Source organism: Sorex araneus, chromosome 3, assembly GCF_027595985.1.
Source record: "Sorex araneus isolate mSorAra2 chromosome 3, mSorAra2.pri, whole genome shotgun sequence".
Classification (NCBI taxonomy): Eukaryota; Metazoa; Chordata; class Mammalia; order Eulipotyphla; family Soricidae; genus Sorex; species Sorex araneus.
In genome coordinates this window covers 99877462-99898051 of record NC_073304.1, presented here as the reverse complement: position 1 = coordinate 99898051, position 20590 = coordinate 99877462, and the positions used below count along the sequence as shown (strand labels likewise).

Below are 20590 nucleotides of genomic sequence, written 5' to 3'. Positions count from 1 at the left end.
TATAGAGTGATGGTTAAGTTCTGGGCCCTCTGGTTGCTCTCCCAGCTGCTATATGTGACCTGTATTCCATGAGAATCTGTGTGCAGCTAAAACCCAGGGCTTCTACTAGCATGGAAGAAGGAAAAGTGATTTGGGGAATAACTCGAAAATAACTAGAATCTGCCACATCTTCTGAATCTGGTGAGTTCTAAGAAATGAAGACCTCATCTGGGATCCTTGGCTGGAATGCAAAAAGGCATTTTTCTAAAAACAATAGCAATAACCAAAACGTTGTTAGCATACATTAATAGTGTGGAAAGTTCATAAATAGCAAAGGTAAAATCAAGAAGAACCAATGAAGTAGAACCGGTTAAGTAGAATCAAAGAAGTAAAACCAAAATCACTGAAGTAGTAATTGTGAAAACTTAATATGCAAAAAGACTGCAAACAAGGAACACTCAAGTCTAGATATAGTATGAGACTCAGAGGCATTTTATCATAAAGCAGCCTCTCTGCTGAGGTGACTGTTTACTCTTCACAGTGACTAGTTATAATATTGGAGTTTTTTCTGTGTGTGTGTTTTTAGGTCACACCTGGCTGTTCCGGACTTACTCTTGACTCTGTGCCCAGGGGTTCAACAGTGCTGGGGATCAAACCAGGGTCAGCTGCATGCAAGGTTGCATGCAAGTTGCATGCATCCTATGTTCTCTCTCCAGCCCACTTTGAATTTTCTTAAACAATAAAAAATGGGTTAGTGATTATCACATATCAACCTTAAGAAATTATTTAAATTTTGCTTATGATTTCCAGGAGCGTAAACTCTAAACGACTTAGGTCAAGTTGGTCTTGCAAGATAAGCTAAGTTTAAGCTTCGCATGTGATTAAACTGTTTTTGTCTGCTCAGGGCATTTTCAAGGCTGTTCTCCATTTGGTTTTAATTTTTAACACTAGAACAGTGCTAGCAGATGCCCTCTCCCCCACTGTTTATTGAATGAATCAAGCCCAGGTATTTTGCTAAGTTTTTTTGTTTTGTTTTTTGTTTTTGCTTTTTAGGTCATACCTGGTGATGCACAGGGGTTACTCCTGGCTCTGCACTCAGGAATTACTCTTGGCGGTGCTCAGGGGACCATATGGGATGCTGGGAATTGAACCTGGGTTGGCCGTGTGTAAGGCAAACACCCTACCCACTGTGCTATTGCTCCAGCCCCGATTTTGCTAAGTTTTAAATTATTTTATTTGCCATATAATCTCGGTCTTAGAAAGTAGCTGTTACTATTTTTATTTTATAGATAAAAGAATTGAGTATATTTCTAAGTGGCAGAGCTAGGATTCCAGATCAAAGTGGCATAGCTGTGATTCCAGATAATGTCTTCTCTAAAGTAGTAATTAGGATTATTGTTAAATAAGCCTAATTAACAGATATCATGCTAAATGTAAGTCCTTCACTTTTGGAAGTTGTGACCAGCAAAACTGGTCAGATATTACCCCTGCCCTGGACTAAACTCTTAAGAGCCAGTACATGATTCATCTTCTTTCCCTTTGCAAATACAGTGGGTCCTGCCTGGCTAGGATGTAGATGAGAGTGATACAGTGTGAGGTAGTGTAAGGACAGAGTGAAGATGGACAGCTTGTGTCAGAAATAAACCTTTTCTTTGTGAGGATTGTTAACTTCCATAGGACAGATTAACCTCAACCAAGCTGCTATGAAAATGATTTCATAAATAATTACATTTAGTTGAGTTACATGTCGCATGCCTTTGTAAATAACTTAGAATATCAGTTAAAATATTCCTTGAGGGACTGCGATGATGGTACAGGGGTTAAGGCACCTGCTTTCCTCTCAGATGCCCTGAGCACCACCAGGTATGGCCCAAAAGCACATTTTTCTTTTTCCTCAGACAAAATCTGAAGCTCAAATTTATAAACATGTTTTGCCTGCGTGTGATTCCTCTGTGCTCTTTCTTCAGTGATCAGAAACGTAACTTGGTTGTGTAGTAGATGTGGTTTTCACAGAACCCATAGCTGGTCTGCAGAACATAATCCAATTAAGGTACAATTTTTTTTTCCAGTTTAGTTGTTGAAAGATTCTCAGACCTTAGGATGAAGTTTAAATCCTCTTCTGGGAATTAAAGGGATGTAGTGGATGTGGAGCTCAATCCCTGGCCCCACATGGTCCCCGAGCATCACCAGGGAGCCAGCCCTGAGCACTGAAACAGGAATCTAACCTTGAGTACTGTTCAGGTGGGAGTGGAAGGGTGGAGCGCTAGGTTAACTGATTAACTTAGTCTGTGACTTTAAATTTTGCCCATTGGAAAGGCAGCCAATCAAGACAGACAATGGGGCAGCTGGGGGTGGGAGATGAAAGCAGATTAAAGGAACCCCTAACTAGAGGAGGCCCTTTGCCCTCCTCTCTCTCCACAGACGCCCAGAAGACTGAAGGATAGGTAGGGCTTGCATGCCAGGACAGATGGAGAGTCACAGGACTCACGGGCCCCACGGCTGTGGCCGGAGCCTAGGAAATCGGGGGCAGGAGAGTAGGGAATGCTGGCGTGTGCAGTTCAAGAGAAACCCAGGGTAGGACACGGAGCACAACCAGGAAACCTAGGACAATGGGGACCCCTGGGGTCTGAGAGAGGCCCAGTGACCAGATTTCAGACCTGGAGCCCAGAGACTGGGTAAAAAACGGTGTCAGAAACAACCAGGTCATTGTACGCTGACAGCGGTACATGGCGAGGGATAGACTTAGAAAGTTGTACATGGGGCCAGGCAGCATGGCCACAGCATTGCACATGGGTGAAAGGAGAGGCCTGGCACTGGAGAGAGACCCACACCATCTACTTGAACTAAACAATAAACTCTAACTTTTTTTTTCTTCATTTTTTTGGGTCACACCGGCGATGCACAGGGGATACTCCTGGCTCATGCACTCAGGAATTACTCCTGGCGGTGCTCAGGGGGATATATGGGATGCTGGGAATTGAACCTGGGTCACCCGCGTGCAAGGCAAACGCCCTACCCACTGTGTTATCTCTCCAGCCCCAAACTCTAACTTCTGTTATTTTTAAAAATTTTTTACTAGTGAATCACCGTAAGGTATAGTTATAGACTTACAACTTTTCGTGCTTGTGTTTCAGTCATACACTGCTCAAGTACACATCCCTCCACCAGTGCCCATTCTCCACCAGCGATGATCCCAGTATCCCTCCCACCCCCCCACCCCATCCCCCCACCCCACCCCACCTCACCTCAATGGCAGGGCATTCCCTTTTGTTCTCTATCCTTTTGGGTGTTGTGGTTTGCAATAGAAGTATTGAGTGGCCATCGTGTTTGATCTATAGTCTACTTTCAGCTCGCATCTCCTATCCCCAGCGGGTCCTCGAACCACACTTTACCTGGTGTTTCCTTCTTTATCTAAGCTGCCTTTTCCTCCAGCATGTGAGGCCAGCTTCCAAGCCGTGGAGCCAACCTCCTGGTACTTATCTCTACTATTCTTGGGTGCTAGTCTCCCATTCTGTTACTTTATATTCCACAGATGAGCGCAATCTTTCTATGTCTGTCTCTCTTTTTTTGACTCATTTCACTTAGCATGATATTTTCCATGTGGATCCACTTATATGCAAATTTCATGACTTCATCTTTTCTGACAGCTGCATAGTATTCCATTGTGTCCAAACTCTTAACTTCTTAACCTTCTGGGTTTTGTATGTAAATCTTCCATATAATTCCCAAGAACCCACCCGCTCAGGAAAATCCACTTTTGCACCAAGTACCACCAGGTGTGTCCTCCAAACCAGTAACTCAGTAAGGTTGGGGAAGGGATGAGGATGTGGTTAGTGGTTAAGCTCATGCCTTGCATAAGTGAGGGAGACCCTGGGTTGCATACCCACCTTGCTGGATGTTACTCTGGGGCACTGAACACTGGGTGTGATCCACGAAGTAGCTAAAGTGAGTCTCCAGTATTCTAAACTTTATTCAGTCAGGACTAGGATTTATTCCCTGCCTGTTGTGTGTGTGATTCAGTTCTCTCTCTCTTTCTCTTAGGCTTTTTGGGTCACACCCAGCAATGCTCAGGGGTTACCCCTGGCTCTGCACTCAGGAAGTACTCCTACTGGTGCTCGGGGGATCATATGGGATGCCAGGAATCGAACCTGGGTCGGCCGTATGCATGGCAAGCACCCTCCCTGATGTATTATCACTCAGGCTCTGTTCTAGCTCTTTAGAGATGATTAAATCGTCTCCACTGGCAGAACTAGCCAACCTTAGGTACCGGCTTTAAGGGCATTTTTCATCTCATCAGGGACAGCATGACATCAGGAGGTAAAGTGCTTCTTTGGACAGTGCCCCCGAAGTGCCAGGAGCAACCCCTGAGCACTGAGCTGGGAGTATCCCCCCAGCAGCTCCAGGAGTGGCCCAAACCTGCCCCTCAAAAAAGGAATAGTTTGTTTAACTCATAAAATGCAGTTGAGTTCTTTGGATTGTGCTTAGGCAGGCCTTGTTTCTAGGTGACTGGAAGGCAGTGCCTATGAAAATATCAAGGACTTACTGACTTGGATAATTTTAAAGGATTAAGAAAGTATTGGAGAAATATTCTAGGATTGTCCTTTATAGAGAAGACAATGACTAGAGGACCCTCACTTTGTAATCTCAAAGACAAAATTTATTAATCTGTTTCCTGAAAAGTGATTCATATAAGTCTGTTTCTGCTTATGGTTACTAGTCGTGGAGATCGAATTATCTCAACCAGGTGCCAGGGATCAAACCTGGGTTCTGTCGAGGCACACGCCTCACCTCTGTACTATCTCTCAGACCTGGATTGTTAAATCTTGTGATTGATTTCCCCTTTGTCATTATGAAGGAATCTCTTTTATATCTTCTCTGACCTTCTTTCCACTCATCTTTGTCTTGTATGTGTCTGTCCCCTTTCTTTAACCTGTTCACCTTTACATATATAAAGCACATTCCCTGGGCCAGAGTGATGATAGTACAGCAGAGAAGTCATTTGTCTTGCATGCGGCTGACCCGGGTTCAATTCCCAGCATCCCATATGGTCCCCTGAGCACCGCCAGGAGTAATTCCTGAGTGCAGAGCCAGGAGTAACCCCTGAGCATAGCTGGGTATGACCCAAAAGAGCCAAAAATAAGTAAATGAAAATAAAGTACATTCCTTATAAGTGTCTCATAGTTCTCTCTCGTTTTAAATTCGGTTTTAAGAAAGCTTGTCATTGAGGTGTTTGTTTTGGTGGGAGGCAGTACTCTGGGGGCCTGGGGCCCCTCGCAGCACTTTGCAACTCACCATACCAGCGGTTCCCGAGGCTGCGGTGCTGTAGGGGCCTGCAGTGCCTTGGACCTTCAGGGCTGCTCTCTGTGATGCTCTGGGGACCAGGTGGTGCCAGGGAGCGACTAGGACTGGACACAGCAAGGTTTGTGCCTCAGCCCCGGCATTGTCTCTCCAGCCCCTCTGTGAGGTGTTTACATCCATTGCAACTTAATGTGATCATCAGTTGGGATTGGGTTTAATTTTATCTTGCTATTATGTATTGTCTCATCAAGAATAAAACTTCTTTTCGTGCATGAAATATTAATTGATTATCTCAATTATCTTTTAAAGAAGTATAAATAACAGAAATTTCCACGTGCTTATGTCATTACTATTTCTTGTACAGAGTGTTCTTCATTGCTGTGTAGAAATGTCAGTTTTTATCTGGCATCATTTACCTTCCACCTGAAGGTGGAATATTTCTTTTAGTGCAGTTCCTCTGCTTATAAATTATTTAAACGCATTTATTTACTTTGTAAATATTGTACTTGAATCTGGTGACTTCATTTGGAATTTTATATTAATTTATTCATTCAACAAAATAATAGTGGGTTCCTGTTGTGTGCCAGGAACTCTTCTAAGCATTTGGATATTCAGTAGTGACCGAAAACAAATAGAAAATCTTTATCTTCACAGAGCTTACATTCTGCTTGATGTAGATAGGTAACACAAAATGTAAAGTAACAGGCGCTATGGAGAAAAACAAAGCCAGAGCTAGGAATAGGAGACATTTGGTCCAGGTGGTGGTGGTGGTGGCAGGGGAAGGGCGAGGGGGGAGGGGAGCAGGTGGGAGCGGGGAGGCGGATGACAAGGCTGGTGGCAGTATAGGATGGTCAGGAAAGGTCTTACCTGAAAAGATGACATTTAAGCAGCACTGAGAAGAGGCAGGGATGAGTCATGTGGGATCTGGGGGAAGAGAATTCCAGCCGGGGTAGCAGTGGTGAAAGTCCCATTTCGATCATGACTATGCCTCATGGGTTCAAGGAGCAGCAAGAGGCCAGGGTGGTGAGATCAGGCTCCAGGGCAGAGCAGCCCCTGCTGACGCTGAGAGGCAGGGGCGGCGGCTGGAGGCAGAAAGCTCCTGCAGGGCTTTGGGCTGGAAATTACATAATCGGACTCAGTAGTTTAAAGGAGAATAAACTGCTTCGGGGAGCAAGAACACAGGGGAAAGTCAGTTAGGTTATAGCCAGCAAGGTTGGACCAGTGGTTTCTGGGCAGATTGGAAATATTTTGATGGTAGACATGAAAGATTTGCTGATGGATTAGATATTAGAAGGAAGGAGAAGATTCAAGCTCCCGTGGTTTGGGCCTAAGGAAATAAAGCATGGCTCGCTGAGGTGGGAGTCAGATGGACTCTAACGTGCTTTGTCCTGGGAAAGGCGCCTCCTGATCCCCTCCCGAAAGAGTGGGCTGTGGGGGACCTGAGCACTCGCCTTGCACACAGCAGACCTGGCTTCAATCCCTGACACCCCATATAGACCCCCAAGCCCTGCCAAGAACACAAATAAGCAAACAAACAACAACAGAGAATAGGCTGTGGGCCTGGATCACTTGTCTCCAGAAACAGAGAAGTCTGTCTCGCTGTCTGTGCTCCTTGTTCTGCTTAAGTGTCATGGCACTGGCCAACCCCACTGCCATCTGTTCCCTCTGGGAAAAGGACAGGGCCTCTGGTAGCGAGAAAGGTGAGTATGGACCAACTGCCTATTTCTGCCGGAGACCAGGGGCCAAAGGGACACTAACTCTGGCTTTTAAGAGCAGATCTCTGTGTCTCCTTTAGCTAAAGCATTGTTCCAGCTAGTTTTGAACTGGGTTGTGTGTTCCCTGGTGACTCCAGAGCAGTAGGTGCAATAGACAGAAGCCTCTGTCTGTCTACTCCTGGTGATAAGCAGTCGACACCACTTAAATATTGAATGAATGGATCAGTGAATATATGGCTAGGAATTCAGTTTAATCCCGTTTAGCTTTGGGGTCCCTCTTGGATCGTTCAGTGCAGATGTGGATGTAACAGTCTGAAGAGCAGGGAAAACAACGTAATTGGGACTCTCCTGAGTGTCATTGGCCAAAACTTGAAAAAAAGCATAAAATGATTTGGGATGACTTGGCATATGAATGTGTCTTCCCAACAGGAGACATGTAAGAATGTTCATCATGCTAAGAACAGAACAGCTGGCCTACACAGTATCACTGGGAGTGACCCCAGACCTCCTGAGCACTTCTTGAGAGCAGTCTCCCCACCACCATCCCCCACAAAGAATCTTCATCTTTTGTAGTAGATGTAAATTTAGGGAAACAAAATTTATCAACAAAGAAAATGAAAAACAAGTTGTGGTGTGGTCATAGTGATATTCTGCATTTACAAAAGTGACTGAGCTCAGGTATGTGCAGTTATGTGGGCAACATGCATCTCACACATACAGGAATGATTATACCGTTGTTAGCATGGAAGTTTAGAAGGAGGAGAAATCTTGTAGTGATTGAGAGACCGCACTTAGGTGCCTTTCCGAAGATTGGAAAGTTTTCTGTCTTACTGTTGGGGGGGGGGGGTGGGCTGGAGCGATAGGACAGTGGGTAGGGTGTTTGCTTTGCACGCAGCCAACCTGGGTTCAATTCCTCTGTCCCTCTTGGAGAGCCCGGCAAGCTACCGAGAGTATCCTGCCTGAACAGCAGAGCCTGCCAAGCTACCCATGGCATATTCAATATGCCAAAAACAGTAACAAGTCTCACAATGGAAACATTACTGGTGCCTGCTCGAGCAAATCGATGAACAACGGGACACAGTGCTACAGTGCTACTGTGGGTGGGGATTACACATTTGCTCCATCATGTTTTTTTGTTTTTTTGTTTTTTTTTGCTTTTTGGGTCACACCTGGCGATGCACAGGGATTACTCCTGGCTCTGCACTCAGGAATTACTCCTGGCGGTGCTCAGGGGACCATATAGGATGCTGGGATTCGAACCCAGGTTGGCCGCGTGCAAGGCAAATGCCCTACCCACTCTGTTATCACTCCAGCCGCGCTCCATCATCTTTAACTGAGGTATTGTTTTAGATACTTTCTAGATATATGTTTACTTCCGAAACAGATTTCAGTTGCCATGCTAAAAAACTGCCTCCTATAGAATTTGCTGGACAGATTCTAATCCTAAAGTCTGTGCTTGAGTTCTCTTGTGTACCCCCCACCTAGCCCCTGTTCAGGGACTATATTGGGGCCACACTGGTGATGCTCAGGACTTACTCTTGGCTCTGTGCTCAGAGTTCACTCCTGGCGGGGCTCATGGACCATAGGTAGTGCCCACTATCGAAATAGGGTTGCCACATGCAAGGCAAGTGACATATCCCTTGTACTATCTCTCTGGTCCCTACTTTTGTGGTTTTAAGTGGTCGTGAACCATACAAAAGAAGCCATTTAATCTCTGGTGGGGAGAGCCTCATGAGAATAGTGAATTTCCAATATTAGATAGGAGGTGGAATCACAGTCACTGAAGGAAACTACTTGAGCTTAGCATACCCTCCTTTAAGTTTAAAATTTTTAAATAACGAGCAGAAACTCCACAGGAAATAGAGTTCAAATATAGCATTAGAACTACAAACCCCCTTATGGTAATATAACACAGAACATTATTTCTCAGTAGAATACAGTAATCTTATAAAAATACACTTGAGTTATGTGTTAATTACTTTGTGCTTTGACTATGAGGAGAGTTAAATTTCATTTTATTTATACAAGAATATTTACAATGTGGGCTAATGACATTAAAGCCACCTTCAGCATCACTTGAGACCTAAATGCTGTTCTTATGTATCTGTCATTTCCTCCCTGACATTTTTATTTAATTACCTGAACTTCATACTACAACTCTAGACAAAACAGAATAAAATAAAATATAGTGTGGACAAGTCCAGGTTCTTACACCTAGATGGAGATTAGGAAAGCACACGTGTGATTTATAAACAAGTGGTCAAGTTTTAAAAGCTGTGACTAAGATCAGACTGTTTGAGACTGAAAAGATAGCTGAAGGTTAGGCTAAGCTTAATTGCATGCAGATGATCCTTGTTCAAATCTTGGTGCTACATATGGTCCCCTGAGCACTACCAGGATTCATTCCTGAGTACCACCGGTGTGACCCCCAAAGAAACACTGTTCAATGGGACTACCCCATCAGAAAATTAATGGGATTACAGTCTGTGCTGCTACTATAGGTAAGGGAGATTATTAGACTCCAGCAAGAATTTTTGCACTATATTTTAAGAATATCATAGATAACTTAAAGCTCATCTAAAACAAAGCACCAGGTTTTATGGAGATCCAAAGAATGGATTACATGGCTGAAGGAAGGGACTGTGAAGGAATAGCCCTGTAAGGCATTTTCCCCATTTATCAAAAATGAGACTTGATAATAGGCTTAATGATTGATTAAAATTTATGACTGAGAATGTGTTTGACTCAGGCTCCAATGACTGCTATTTTTTCTGTTTCAAAAATGTTTGTTTTATTTATATTTTCAAAAGTTTAGCTCCTGGTCCCCGTGAGAAAAGAAATGGGTAACTCTAAGGAAACAGTTGAACATTAAGTGAAAAAGGCATCATTCAGGGTAGAAAGATCAATGTGAGAAAATAGCTGGTTATCAGTGTTCTAGATTTATTAGTATTGCAGGATCATGTTGTCTTAAACGTATTTTTTTCCTCATTTTTCAGGTCTTTGATTCCAATGAAGAGTCTGGGTATCTTGTTCTCACCATCGTTATATCAGGTCATTTCTTCATTTCTCAAGGAAAGACTCTACTGGTAGGTCTCCATGCAAGCATAGTTCTTATTTTTGTTGCTTCACATTTATTTTTGCTTTCTCCATTTCCAGTGTCACTGAAATTCAGGTTCACAAATGAATCATTTATTGAATACAACTGTGGGACGTACAAAGACCTGTTTTCTGTTGCCTGCCACAAAGGTGTCGAGGTTTTTGCTGGGAGTGAGCGTGGTTCAGAAGATAAATGTTAAGAATATTATGACGGATGCTTGCTTTGGGGACGTATGTGACCGTGCTTGGGGACTGCTCTCAACTCTATGCTCTGGGGTCATCCTGGCAGTGCTGGGGATCATGCAGAATCTGGGATTGAACCCAGGCCTCCTTCGTAATAAGCATGCGCCCAGCCCACTGAGCGTCTCTCTGGGCCCTCTAAAGGGTTCTTATTTGGGAGGTTGGGGTTAAGACATAATGAGATACATGTGATAATATTTGGAAATTTTTCCTAAAGGGGTAACCAGCATATTTAGAGGAATAGATCTGAGGAGATAATGCAAAGAAAAAGTGAGGCATGCTATTAATAATTGATAGAGACCTTCATAAAACTGAGACACTGAAGGTGCACTACTGATTCTGAATGCACTCACATGCATTGTAGGAAATTTGGGGGAATGTTGGAATATATAAAAGAAGATAATTACCTTATTTGGAATTTTACGTTTGAATCGGTGTTATTTTCTATTTAAAATTTATTTGAGGTCAGGTTCATTTATAAGATTGTGTGTTTAAGAGGCACAATTTCACACTCTTCAACATGTTGCCATACTCTGGTGGTCCCAGTATTGCTCTGCCGTAGTCCGTTGGGCTCTGTCCTCGCTTGAATCTCCCCTCCCTGAATTGGTGTTCAGATAATAAATTCATTAGGAGATGAGAACATTATTAACTTGTACAATCAAAGAACATGTATTTAGAGGAACCAGTGAGCTGGCTCAAGTGGTAGAGTGTACGCCTGCCATGCTCAAGGCCCCAAGTTCAGTCCTGGGTGCTGTCTAGTCCCCTGAGCACTGCCAGGGGCAGCCCTGGTGATTCCTGGGCACTGCTGACCTGAGCATTATACTGACAGGCCCTCTCCACCAGCCGAGCTTGGCAGGGAGTGGCCCTGGGCTTCCCAAACTCTGTTAAGGATGGCCTTTACCAATAATTAAGCACAAATCTATCTATCTATCTATCTATCTATCTATCTATCTATCTATCTATCTATCTATCTATCTGTCTATCAATCATCTATCTATCTAGACACACATATGTGTGTATGTGTGTGTAAGTGAGATTATTTCATGTAGCTATGAAGAATATCTATGTCACTGTTACAATGAGCATTTACTAAAGTCTTTGTGGGCAGATTTGTTCATTTGACAAATTGAGCAATTACTATATGTGTGCTTGGCGTTGTTCTAGATGCTAGGACTAGAAGTGGATAGAGAAGATGAAAATCACTGTCCTTGTGGAATGTCATCATTCTGGCAAGGAGAAACAAGTCCTATTCATATGCGCCCAATAAATTAAAAATGCTTGAATTTTTGGTGAATCTCCTACATGTTCTATTATAAGGGCAGCGTCCCACATATATACATTATGATGGTTCATTTCTTGCTTAAGTGGAATGTAGCTTTGTCCTTGAAGTGTGAGGTGACTTGCAAATTTATCTTGTGTTCCTTGTGACTTTTTAGACTGCACCAAGAGTTGCGCTGGTGTACCAGTCTGACTTTATCTGTCACGGTTTGGGCTGGTGTCAGTTGCAAAGGCTAGGGCTTCTGCTTCAGCTGCAAAGAAGACCAAATACGGCGCTGGACTAAGGGATACCCAGAACACAATTCTCTGTCGGTTTCATGGATCCTTTTTAAAAGGGCTTCCTGGCCCCCCTGGCAGTGTCCAGGGGCTTCTCAGTGCTTTGTGTGGATGTGGCTCCAAGCAGTGCTTGTAGGACCCTGTGGGATGACCTTGGGCCTCCTGCACACAGAGCGTAAGCACGAGCCCTTGGAGCGTATCCCTGGCCTGGCTGTGGATCTTTTGTTGGGGGGAGGTGGTGGATTGGGCCACACGTGGCAGTACTTGGGGGACCCTGTGATGTCCAGTTATTGAACTTGGGCCCCTGCTTGCGAAGCCTGAGCACTAGTCCTTTGAGCTGTTTCCCTACCCGCATGAGGTTCTTTTGAATAGTAACATCAGTGCATTGTGGCTGAGAACAGTGCTTTTGAGAGTCACTCATTTGTTATTTCATGGTGGATAGTATTCAGTTGCATGGATTTACCCAGTCAGCTCATCTGTTCAGATTGTTTTATTTGGGGATTGTGCCGAGAAGTATGCAGGGGTTAATCCAGGTTCTGGGCTTAAGGGGCCGTGTGGTCCAGGGGTCCAGATCTGATCTCCCGTGTGCAGATGGCATGCATGACTCAGCTCTTTGGGCTAGCTCTCTGCCTCTCATCTATTCAACTTTGGTAGACATTTGGGTTGCTGCCATTTTTTTTTTTGCTATTATGAATAATGTCATGATACATATTTATATATAAACCTCCATGTGAATATCTGTTTGAATTACTCTTTGGTAAATTCCTGGGAGGAAAGCTGCTGTTGGGTTGTATGGTACATTTCTGCTTAACTTGATATGAAACTGCAAAGTTGTTTTCTGAAGCTAAATTCCACGAGCAATGTGTCTGAGGGGTCCTGTCCCACCGCCTCAGCCGCACAGGTATCGCTGTCCTCTTAAAGTGCAGCTGTCAGGGCCAGAGTAATAGGAGGGTGCTTGCCTTACAGTCAACCTGTGTTCAGTTCCCCACATTCCTTGTGGGCCCCTGAGCACTGCCAGAGTGACCGCTTAGCACAGAGCCAGGAGTAAGCCCTGAACATCTCTCGGTGTGTCTCCAGAGTGGAGTGAATGCAGAGGTAGTTTGAACTTGCTTTCTGTAATGACTAGTGATAATGCACATCAAGTGTGTGTGCCATTTGAAATATTTGTTTTTGAGATCTATGCTCATATCTTTCAACCATTTGTAGCTGAGTTGTTTTCTTATATGGGGAATTATTAGCTCTTATTTTGATTATAGCTATTTTATCAGAAATTTGTTCTGAAACCATTTCTCTCTGTTCTGTGATTTTCCTTTTCACTTCTTAATGCCCTTCTTTTGAAGGGCACACAAGCTTTAAGTTTTGATGATTTCCAGGTTTTTCTCTCATGGGTCATTCTTTTTTTTTTTATGCCATTAAGAATGTAATTTTGAGGGGGCTAGAGCAATAGCACAGCGGGTAGGGCGTTTGCCTTGCACTCGGCCAACCCGGGTTCTAATCCCAGCATCCCATATGGTCCCCTGAGCACTGCCAGGGGTAATTCCTGAGTGAAGAGCCAGGAGTAACCCCTGTGCATCGCCGGGTGTGACCCAAAAACCAAAAAAAAAAAAAAAAAAAAAGAATGTAATTTTGAAATTACAGTGCTTTTTTTTTTAATTCTAGGTGCCTCAAGGTTTTGTTCTTATGTTGACCTCTGACCTTACATTGACTTTTGACCTTGCAGTCCTTTCTTCCCCTCAACTGAGAGTAATGTCGCACTGAAGAAAACTATTATGGAATGTAATTATGGATCTTAAGAAGCTTATTTCTAGAGCCATTGAGTTGATCTTTAATGTGTAATGAGAATTAACTGGGTTCATATATTTGCATGTAAATGACAGTTGTTCTGGCACCACTTATTTAAAATACTATCTTTTCCTTTTCCCATTACATTGTCACACCTGTTGAAAGTCAGTTTCTGTGTTTATAGAACTGGATGTACTTCTGGACTCGAGTTGACTCTTCTAGTCTTATTCCAAAAAGCATACTAATTAGTTTTGCTGTCATTCCAAAAATCAGGTAACATAATTCTTTCAGTTGTATTAACTGTGTTGGCTGTTCACTTTCATATAAACTTTAGAGTCAGCTGTTCTGCAAAACTTACCATTGGATTTTGATTGGGTGGCTTTGAATCTCTGTTTTAGAGGAGATTGATATCTCTCTACTGTCTTCTGATCTGTATGTTATAACCTCATTTATTTGTTCAGTCTCCTCATGTACTTTCAGCAGTATTGTATAGGTTCCACAATCGGTCTCAAGCATATTTAGCTAAATGTATCCACGATGTCCATAGTTTTTGTCACTGCAAATATGATTTCATGCTTCTAAATAGCTAATAATTTCTGGCATGTGGAAATGCAATTAATTTCTTCATGTTGACTCTAGAATCCCAGGACCATGTCAAACTCATTATTTGTACAGTTCTTTTTAGGGTAGATTATGTGGGCTTGTTGTTTTTCTTTTACATAGATGATTTGTTGTTTGTAATTAGTTTTACATTCTTCCTTTCTCATCTATACATTCTCCCCAGTTTATACCATCTAGGACGTCCTTTACAATGCTGTGCAGAAATGAGAGTTAACATCTTTGCTTTGTTTTCCAATCTTGGGAGAAATAAGAAAATGTTAGCTCTAGGGGTTTTGTAGATTCCCATTATCAGAGGTCCTATTCAGTTTGCTGTGCATTTTAATCATGAATACGAGTTGAATTTTGTTGAATACTTTCTGCACCCATTAAGATGGTTTTCTCTTTTAAATTCTGTTGTAATAAAATTTTTAGATATTCTGTTCTGACTGAATCAACCTTTATTATAGAACTATTGGATTTTTAAAATTATGTACATGTGTAAGTGTGATAAAAATAAAAATACATATTTTAAAAATACTTTAACCCTTACATTAAAGAACAATTTTTGGAAAGTTGTATAATTTATTCAGGATTTTCTGCATTCCACAAGAACTGACACAAAGATCAAATGCATTTGGATTACAATTTCAGTTGCAACTTGATGTTGGTATTGAATTTACACACTCTCTTCCTTCATCCTAACTGGGTGGTATCATATTTTTAGAATTTTTCCCATAAAAGGTAAGGACAGGATGGCCATGGAAAGTTTTAGCCACTTCCGTTTTACTATGTGAATCTAATTGTTGGCATGGATTTAAATGTGCTATATTTATAGTATCAACTTTTTTATGGCATCTGGAAACTAAACACTGGAGCGCACACACACACACACACACACACACACACACACACACACACACACACCCCAAAACCAAAAAGCCAAGTCTTCTTTTCGAGAAACTAATGACGAGTTCCCCAAGTACATGTTTTTGTAGAGATTTAAATAGGTCATCAAGGATTTGTCCTTTCCGTTTGGACCTTGGTGACTATTTAAACTTAATTTCCTTTAAACATCATGGAGCTACCTTCCTGATTTCTATCTCCTGTGAGCTGCATGAAATTTTGTGTTTTAGATTAATATTCTGAGTGGTGTCTAGTAACACCGTAATTTTCATTTGGCATGTTCCTTTTGTCAGAAGGCTCCTTCTCTGCCATCAGAAGCACTAGGAAACCATCCATTTGTCATTTCTCTCCAAAGGCTTGCAGGAAGATGGGGAGTTCTTGCTCCATCCTTTATTTTATTAAGTTTTTTCATTTGGGGGAGATGTTCAAGACTTACTCTGCACTCAGGAGTCACTCCTGGCGGACTCAGGGAACCATATGGGATGCTGGGGACCGAACCCAGGTTGGCTGCATGCACTATACAATTTCTCCAGCTCCCATTGGCTCCATCCTTTATTTAATTAATTTATTTATTTCTTTTTGGGTCACACCCGGCGATGCTCAGGGGTTACTCCTGGCGGTGCTGGGGGGACCATATGGGATGCTGGGAATCGAACCCGGGTCTGCCACGTGCAAGGCAAACGCCCTACCTGCTGTGCTATCACTCCAGCCCCCACCATCCTTTATTTTAGACTTGATGTTCAACTGGCTTCCCTTTTCAATCTTAGCATTTTGAACAGGTTCTTTCTTGACTGTTCTGGGCTCTCTTTTTCTTATATATGTGGAAACTCATCATCTTTACAGCCTTTTTGGAAGACCTGTTATGCCTTTGACTTATGTTACTCTTTTAAATTATTTTTTGCAGGGCCAGAGAGATAGTACAGTGGGTAGGGCACTTGCCTTGCACCCAGCCTACCAGGTTTTCTCACTGGCATCCCATATGGTCCTCCAAGCTGCTGTGAGTGATTCCTGAGTGCAGACCCAGGAGTTAAGTTCTAGTATCACCTATGTGTGTCCACAAAACATATGTATATATTATATATATACATATACATATACATATATACATATTCTTCGAACCCAGCTTGTGAGAGGAACAATAATTTTGAGGAACAGTTTTAGGGCTCCTCCAGAAAGCTCTGCAGATGGCTCTGGCTCCCAGTTGTCCACCTGGGATGGGCTTCTGAAAGTCTGAAAGGCCATAGCTTCCTCACTGCACACTTGGATTATTATCTCTCCTTCCTCCTCCTTGTCCTCCTTCTCCTCCTCCTCCACCTCCTCTTTCTTCTCCTCCTCCTCTTCCTCTTCCTCCTTTTCTTTTTCCTTCCCCCCCTTTCCCTCCCCCGCCTTCTCCCTTTCCCCTTTGCCCCTCCTCCTTCCCCCTTTCTCTTCTGGTTAGCTGCATGCAGGGTACGTGCCCTACCCACTGTACTATCTCTCCAGCCCCAGATCTATTCCACTGTGAGGTGTCTGTCGAAACTTTCAATTTTCTATTGAGTCATCATTAGTGGGGCTGGAGGCATAACACAGTGGGTAGGGCATTTGCCTTGCACACGGCCGAACCGGGTTTGGTTCCTCCGCCCCTCAGAGAGCCCCACAAGCTACCAAGAGTATCTCACCTGCACAGCAGCAGAACCTGGCAAGCTACCATGGCGTATTTGATATGCCAAAAAACAGTAACAACAAATCTCACAATGGAGATGTTACTGGTGCCTGCTCAAGCAAATCCATGAGCAACGGGATAACAATGACAATGACATCATTGGTGTATATACATTGGTGTATACTTTTGCTCCTATGTCTGTTCTCCTATGACGTCTCTCTTTATATCTCCCAACTCCATGCTATTTTCTCACTTTGCCCTTAACCAAACCTCAGCCTTCTACCCAAAGTTAGCTCGTGTCATATAATCTTCCCAAATTGTTTTAATTTCCCAGAATAATTTGTATCCATTTCCAGTTTCTTCCCCATACAATGTCTGTTTGTTCATTTTTCTGTATCTTGAATGTTCTATTTCCTTCTCTTTTGTTGCAGAATGATTTCATATACATTCTCTTTTGTCCTTTCCTCTTCCATTTCCCCCTTCTTTCCCATTTCTGGAGGCCTATGAATGTATCATCTGTGATGGTCTTACTGTCTTTATACACAGAGATTTTCCTTTCAAATGTTAGTAAGTGATCCAGTGAATAGGAATTTACATTTCTCTTCATTGACCCCAAAGCCCGGAAAGAGCGGACAGAGCCTGCCCTAGCAGGAGCATTGCTGCCTGTCAGTGAGTCAGTGTTTTGCTGGCTGTGACGCCCTCTGTAGACTCATCCCCCTGCCTGACGTTTGTGTTTCTGGGAGGAATCCTTTGACTTCCTAGATAACATACTGCAGCATATGTCCAGGATATACTTGTTTCAAATGCTCTTGACTGGTAGTAGTAAAATGGGTTCTAAAAGTGGAGAGTTTAGGGATAGCACAGCGGGGAGGGCGTTTTGCCTGGGTTCAATCCCCAGCGTCCCATATGGTCCCCTGAACACCTCCAGGAGTAATTCCTGAGTGCAGAGCCAGGAGTAACCCCTGCACATTGCCAGGTGTGACCCAAAAAGCAAACAAACAAACAAACAAACAAATAAATAAAGTAAAAGTGGAGAGTTTCTTGCTGGATTCCTCACTCTTGCTCTGTTGGTAACAGTGATTTTTTACCAGTATCTCTTCTGCTTTCTCACCCAGTCACAACTCTTTCTTAGGAAGATAAATTACTAGTTGGCTCTTTCCTCCATCTCAATTGATTTTTACCCTTTCTTGTAGAAATTCAGCAATTTGTTGCATAAAAGACATCCATTCCAAATTTCTAGTATTGGTGTGGTTCTATTTTATATTCGTTTTGACATTTTAATTGTGATGAAATGAAAGTGTGAGATAAATGCCTCTGTTCAAGATATTATATTGGAAGTCTAAAACCTTTTAGATATTTTTCTAATTTTCCACCCCTAAGACTCTCTTGGATTTTGGCCAAAATGTACCTTTTCTCCTCATAGGTTAGCAAACAGAATTGCAATTTTCTCAGCAGTTAGTTGGTTTTCGGTATCTCACATGAGAGTATGCCTTAGTAATTGGGTACTCTGCTGTCAGTGGGCTAGAAATGTCCAAATATCAGTCAAGAGTATGTATGTAGGTAAACATAGTTCTTTTACTATAGCGGGTCAGACAAATACAGACCCGTTTTAATTTATTATTTTTTATTAAAAATTTTGTTATTGAGGGGCTGGAGCAATAGTACAGTGGGGGGGCCGGAGCGATAGCACAGCGGGTAGGGCGTTTGCCTTGCACGCGGCCGACCCGGGTTCGATTCCCGGCATCCCATATGGTCCCCCAAGCACTGCCAGGAGTAACTCCTGAGTGCAAAGCCAGGAGTAACCCCTGAGCATCGCTGGGTGTGACCCAAAAAGCAAAAAAAAAAAAAGCAAAAAAAAAATAGTACAGTGGGTATTGCGTTTGCCTTGCATGCGGCTGACCCAGGTTCAATTCCCAGCATCCCATATGGTCCTCTGAGCACTGCCAGGGGTGATTCCTGAGTGCAGAGCCAGGAGTATCCCCTGTGCATTGCCAGGTATGACCCAAAAAGCAAAAAAAAAAATTGTTATTGAATATCTGTGACCCTTACAAAGCTGTTGAGGATCGTGTTTCAGTCATACAATGTCTGAACACCCATCCCTCCGCCAGTGTACATTTCCCACCACCTGTTTCCCTCTCACCATCCCCCAACACCCCCCACCATCTCCCTCTATGGCAGTCACTTTTCTTCTTTCTCTCCTTTCATGCATTATGGTTTGAAATACAGGTACTAAGAGGCGATGGTGTTTGTTCAGGGCATTCGGTATTTTTATCAGGACGATAAGGCTGGAGTAGCTTTTTAACTGTGTGGCAGCTTTGGGGTGTGGATGTGACTGCCCAGGCTTCCAGAAGTACAGGGAAATTGGAGGAGGTAGCCCATCCCAACTCCAAGAAAGCCTGGAGATTTCAATCGCAAAACCCATGTACTCAAACTTTCAGCAGATTATATCTCGGTGAGGTCAGTCCTGAGATGGAAGAGTCAGGTCGGCGGGTATGACGGTGATTTTGGATAAGTGGCTGCCGGAGGTTCTGCTTGGGTGGGCACCAGGCTGACCTGCCCCCCCGCCCCAATTTACCCTGAGACTTTTGATCTCTTTTGAGATTTATGTATGGGTCTCAGAAGCAAGGCTGATAAATGAGCTTGTGTAGCTGAGTTGGAGGTGGTTTGTAGGTATGACTCCCACATACCTAACTTCTGGCCATTTAATTTCTCAGGAAACTTGGACTCAAGTTGTTGTAGTCTGGTCAGAGGCACAGTGACAATTTTGAAGTACCAGGAAGCCTAAAGGCACCATCACTCGCTCTGTGGGTATAGGTTGACCTGCTGGCAGCATCATACCCCCAAAATGCAGACTCATTGAGTAGCTAAAATTTTGACCTTTGACCTAACCCTGAGCTACTTTGTTTTGTGGATATGTACATGTATACACATATGCATTTGTACTGATATTATAATAGCTCTGATGGGGAATTTAGGAGCTTATCTAGCCAGACCTACTTTTAAAACTAAAATTATATTGGGGGTTGGACGGATAGCACAGCAGGTAGGGCGTTTGCCTTGCACGCGGCCGACCCGGGTTCTAATCCCAGCATCCCATATGGTCCCCTGAGCACGGCCGGGGGTAATTCCTGAGTGCAGAGCCAGGAATAACCCCTGTGCATTGCCAGGTGTGACCCAAAAAGCAAAAAAAAAAAAAAACACTAAAATTATATTTTTGCTCACTTGTACCTCATTGTGGCCTTTCTAATTCTTGTCCTTCCTTCACAGACTAATTCTTGGTCACTTAAGAATTGCTCTGTCATGTGTTTAGTATAAAAATACTAAGCACATGATGGCCTCACATTCTGGGGAGAGGGCAACTCAAGAGAGGGGATCACCAAGTATAATGCCATTGGAGGCCATGCGGGGGAAGGGTGATGCGGGCTGAATGTGGTCTAGAGACTGAACACAGTGGCCACTCAACACCTCTATTGCGAACCACAACACCTAATGAGAGAGAGAACAAAAGGAAATGCCCTGCCACAGTGGCAGGGTGGGGTGGGGGGAGATGGGATTGGGGAGGGTAGGAGGGATGTTGGGTGTACCGGTGGTGGAGAATGGGCACTGGTGAAGGGATGGGTTCTCAAACTTTGTATGGGGGAAACATGAGCACAAAAATGTATAAATCTGTAACTGTACCCTCATGGTGATTCACTAATTAAAAATAAATAAATTAAAAATTAAAAAAAGCTTTAAATGAAAAAGTAACAGCAATTCAGGAATGAGAAAGTAATAGATTCAG

General features: G+C 43.2%; 1 protein-coding gene across 3 annotated transcripts in view; it reads left to right on the top strand.

The window, feature by feature from the left end:
* REC114 (REC114 meiotic recombination protein) overlaps positions 1 to 20590 on the top strand; it is an 84113-nt gene that overhangs the window by 9575 nt on the left and 53948 nt on the right. For 2 of the 3 annotated variants that reach the window (XM_004611833.2, XM_055132772.1), the window contains exon 2: positions 9989 to 10078. In XM_004611833.2, the coding sequence (XP_004611890.1) occupies positions 9989 to 10078 (90 nt within the window). Of the gene's footprint in view, positions 1 to 8217; positions 8331 to 9988; positions 10079 to 20590 lie in introns of those variants that run through there. The other variant, XM_055132773.1, reaches the window with a different exon arrangement.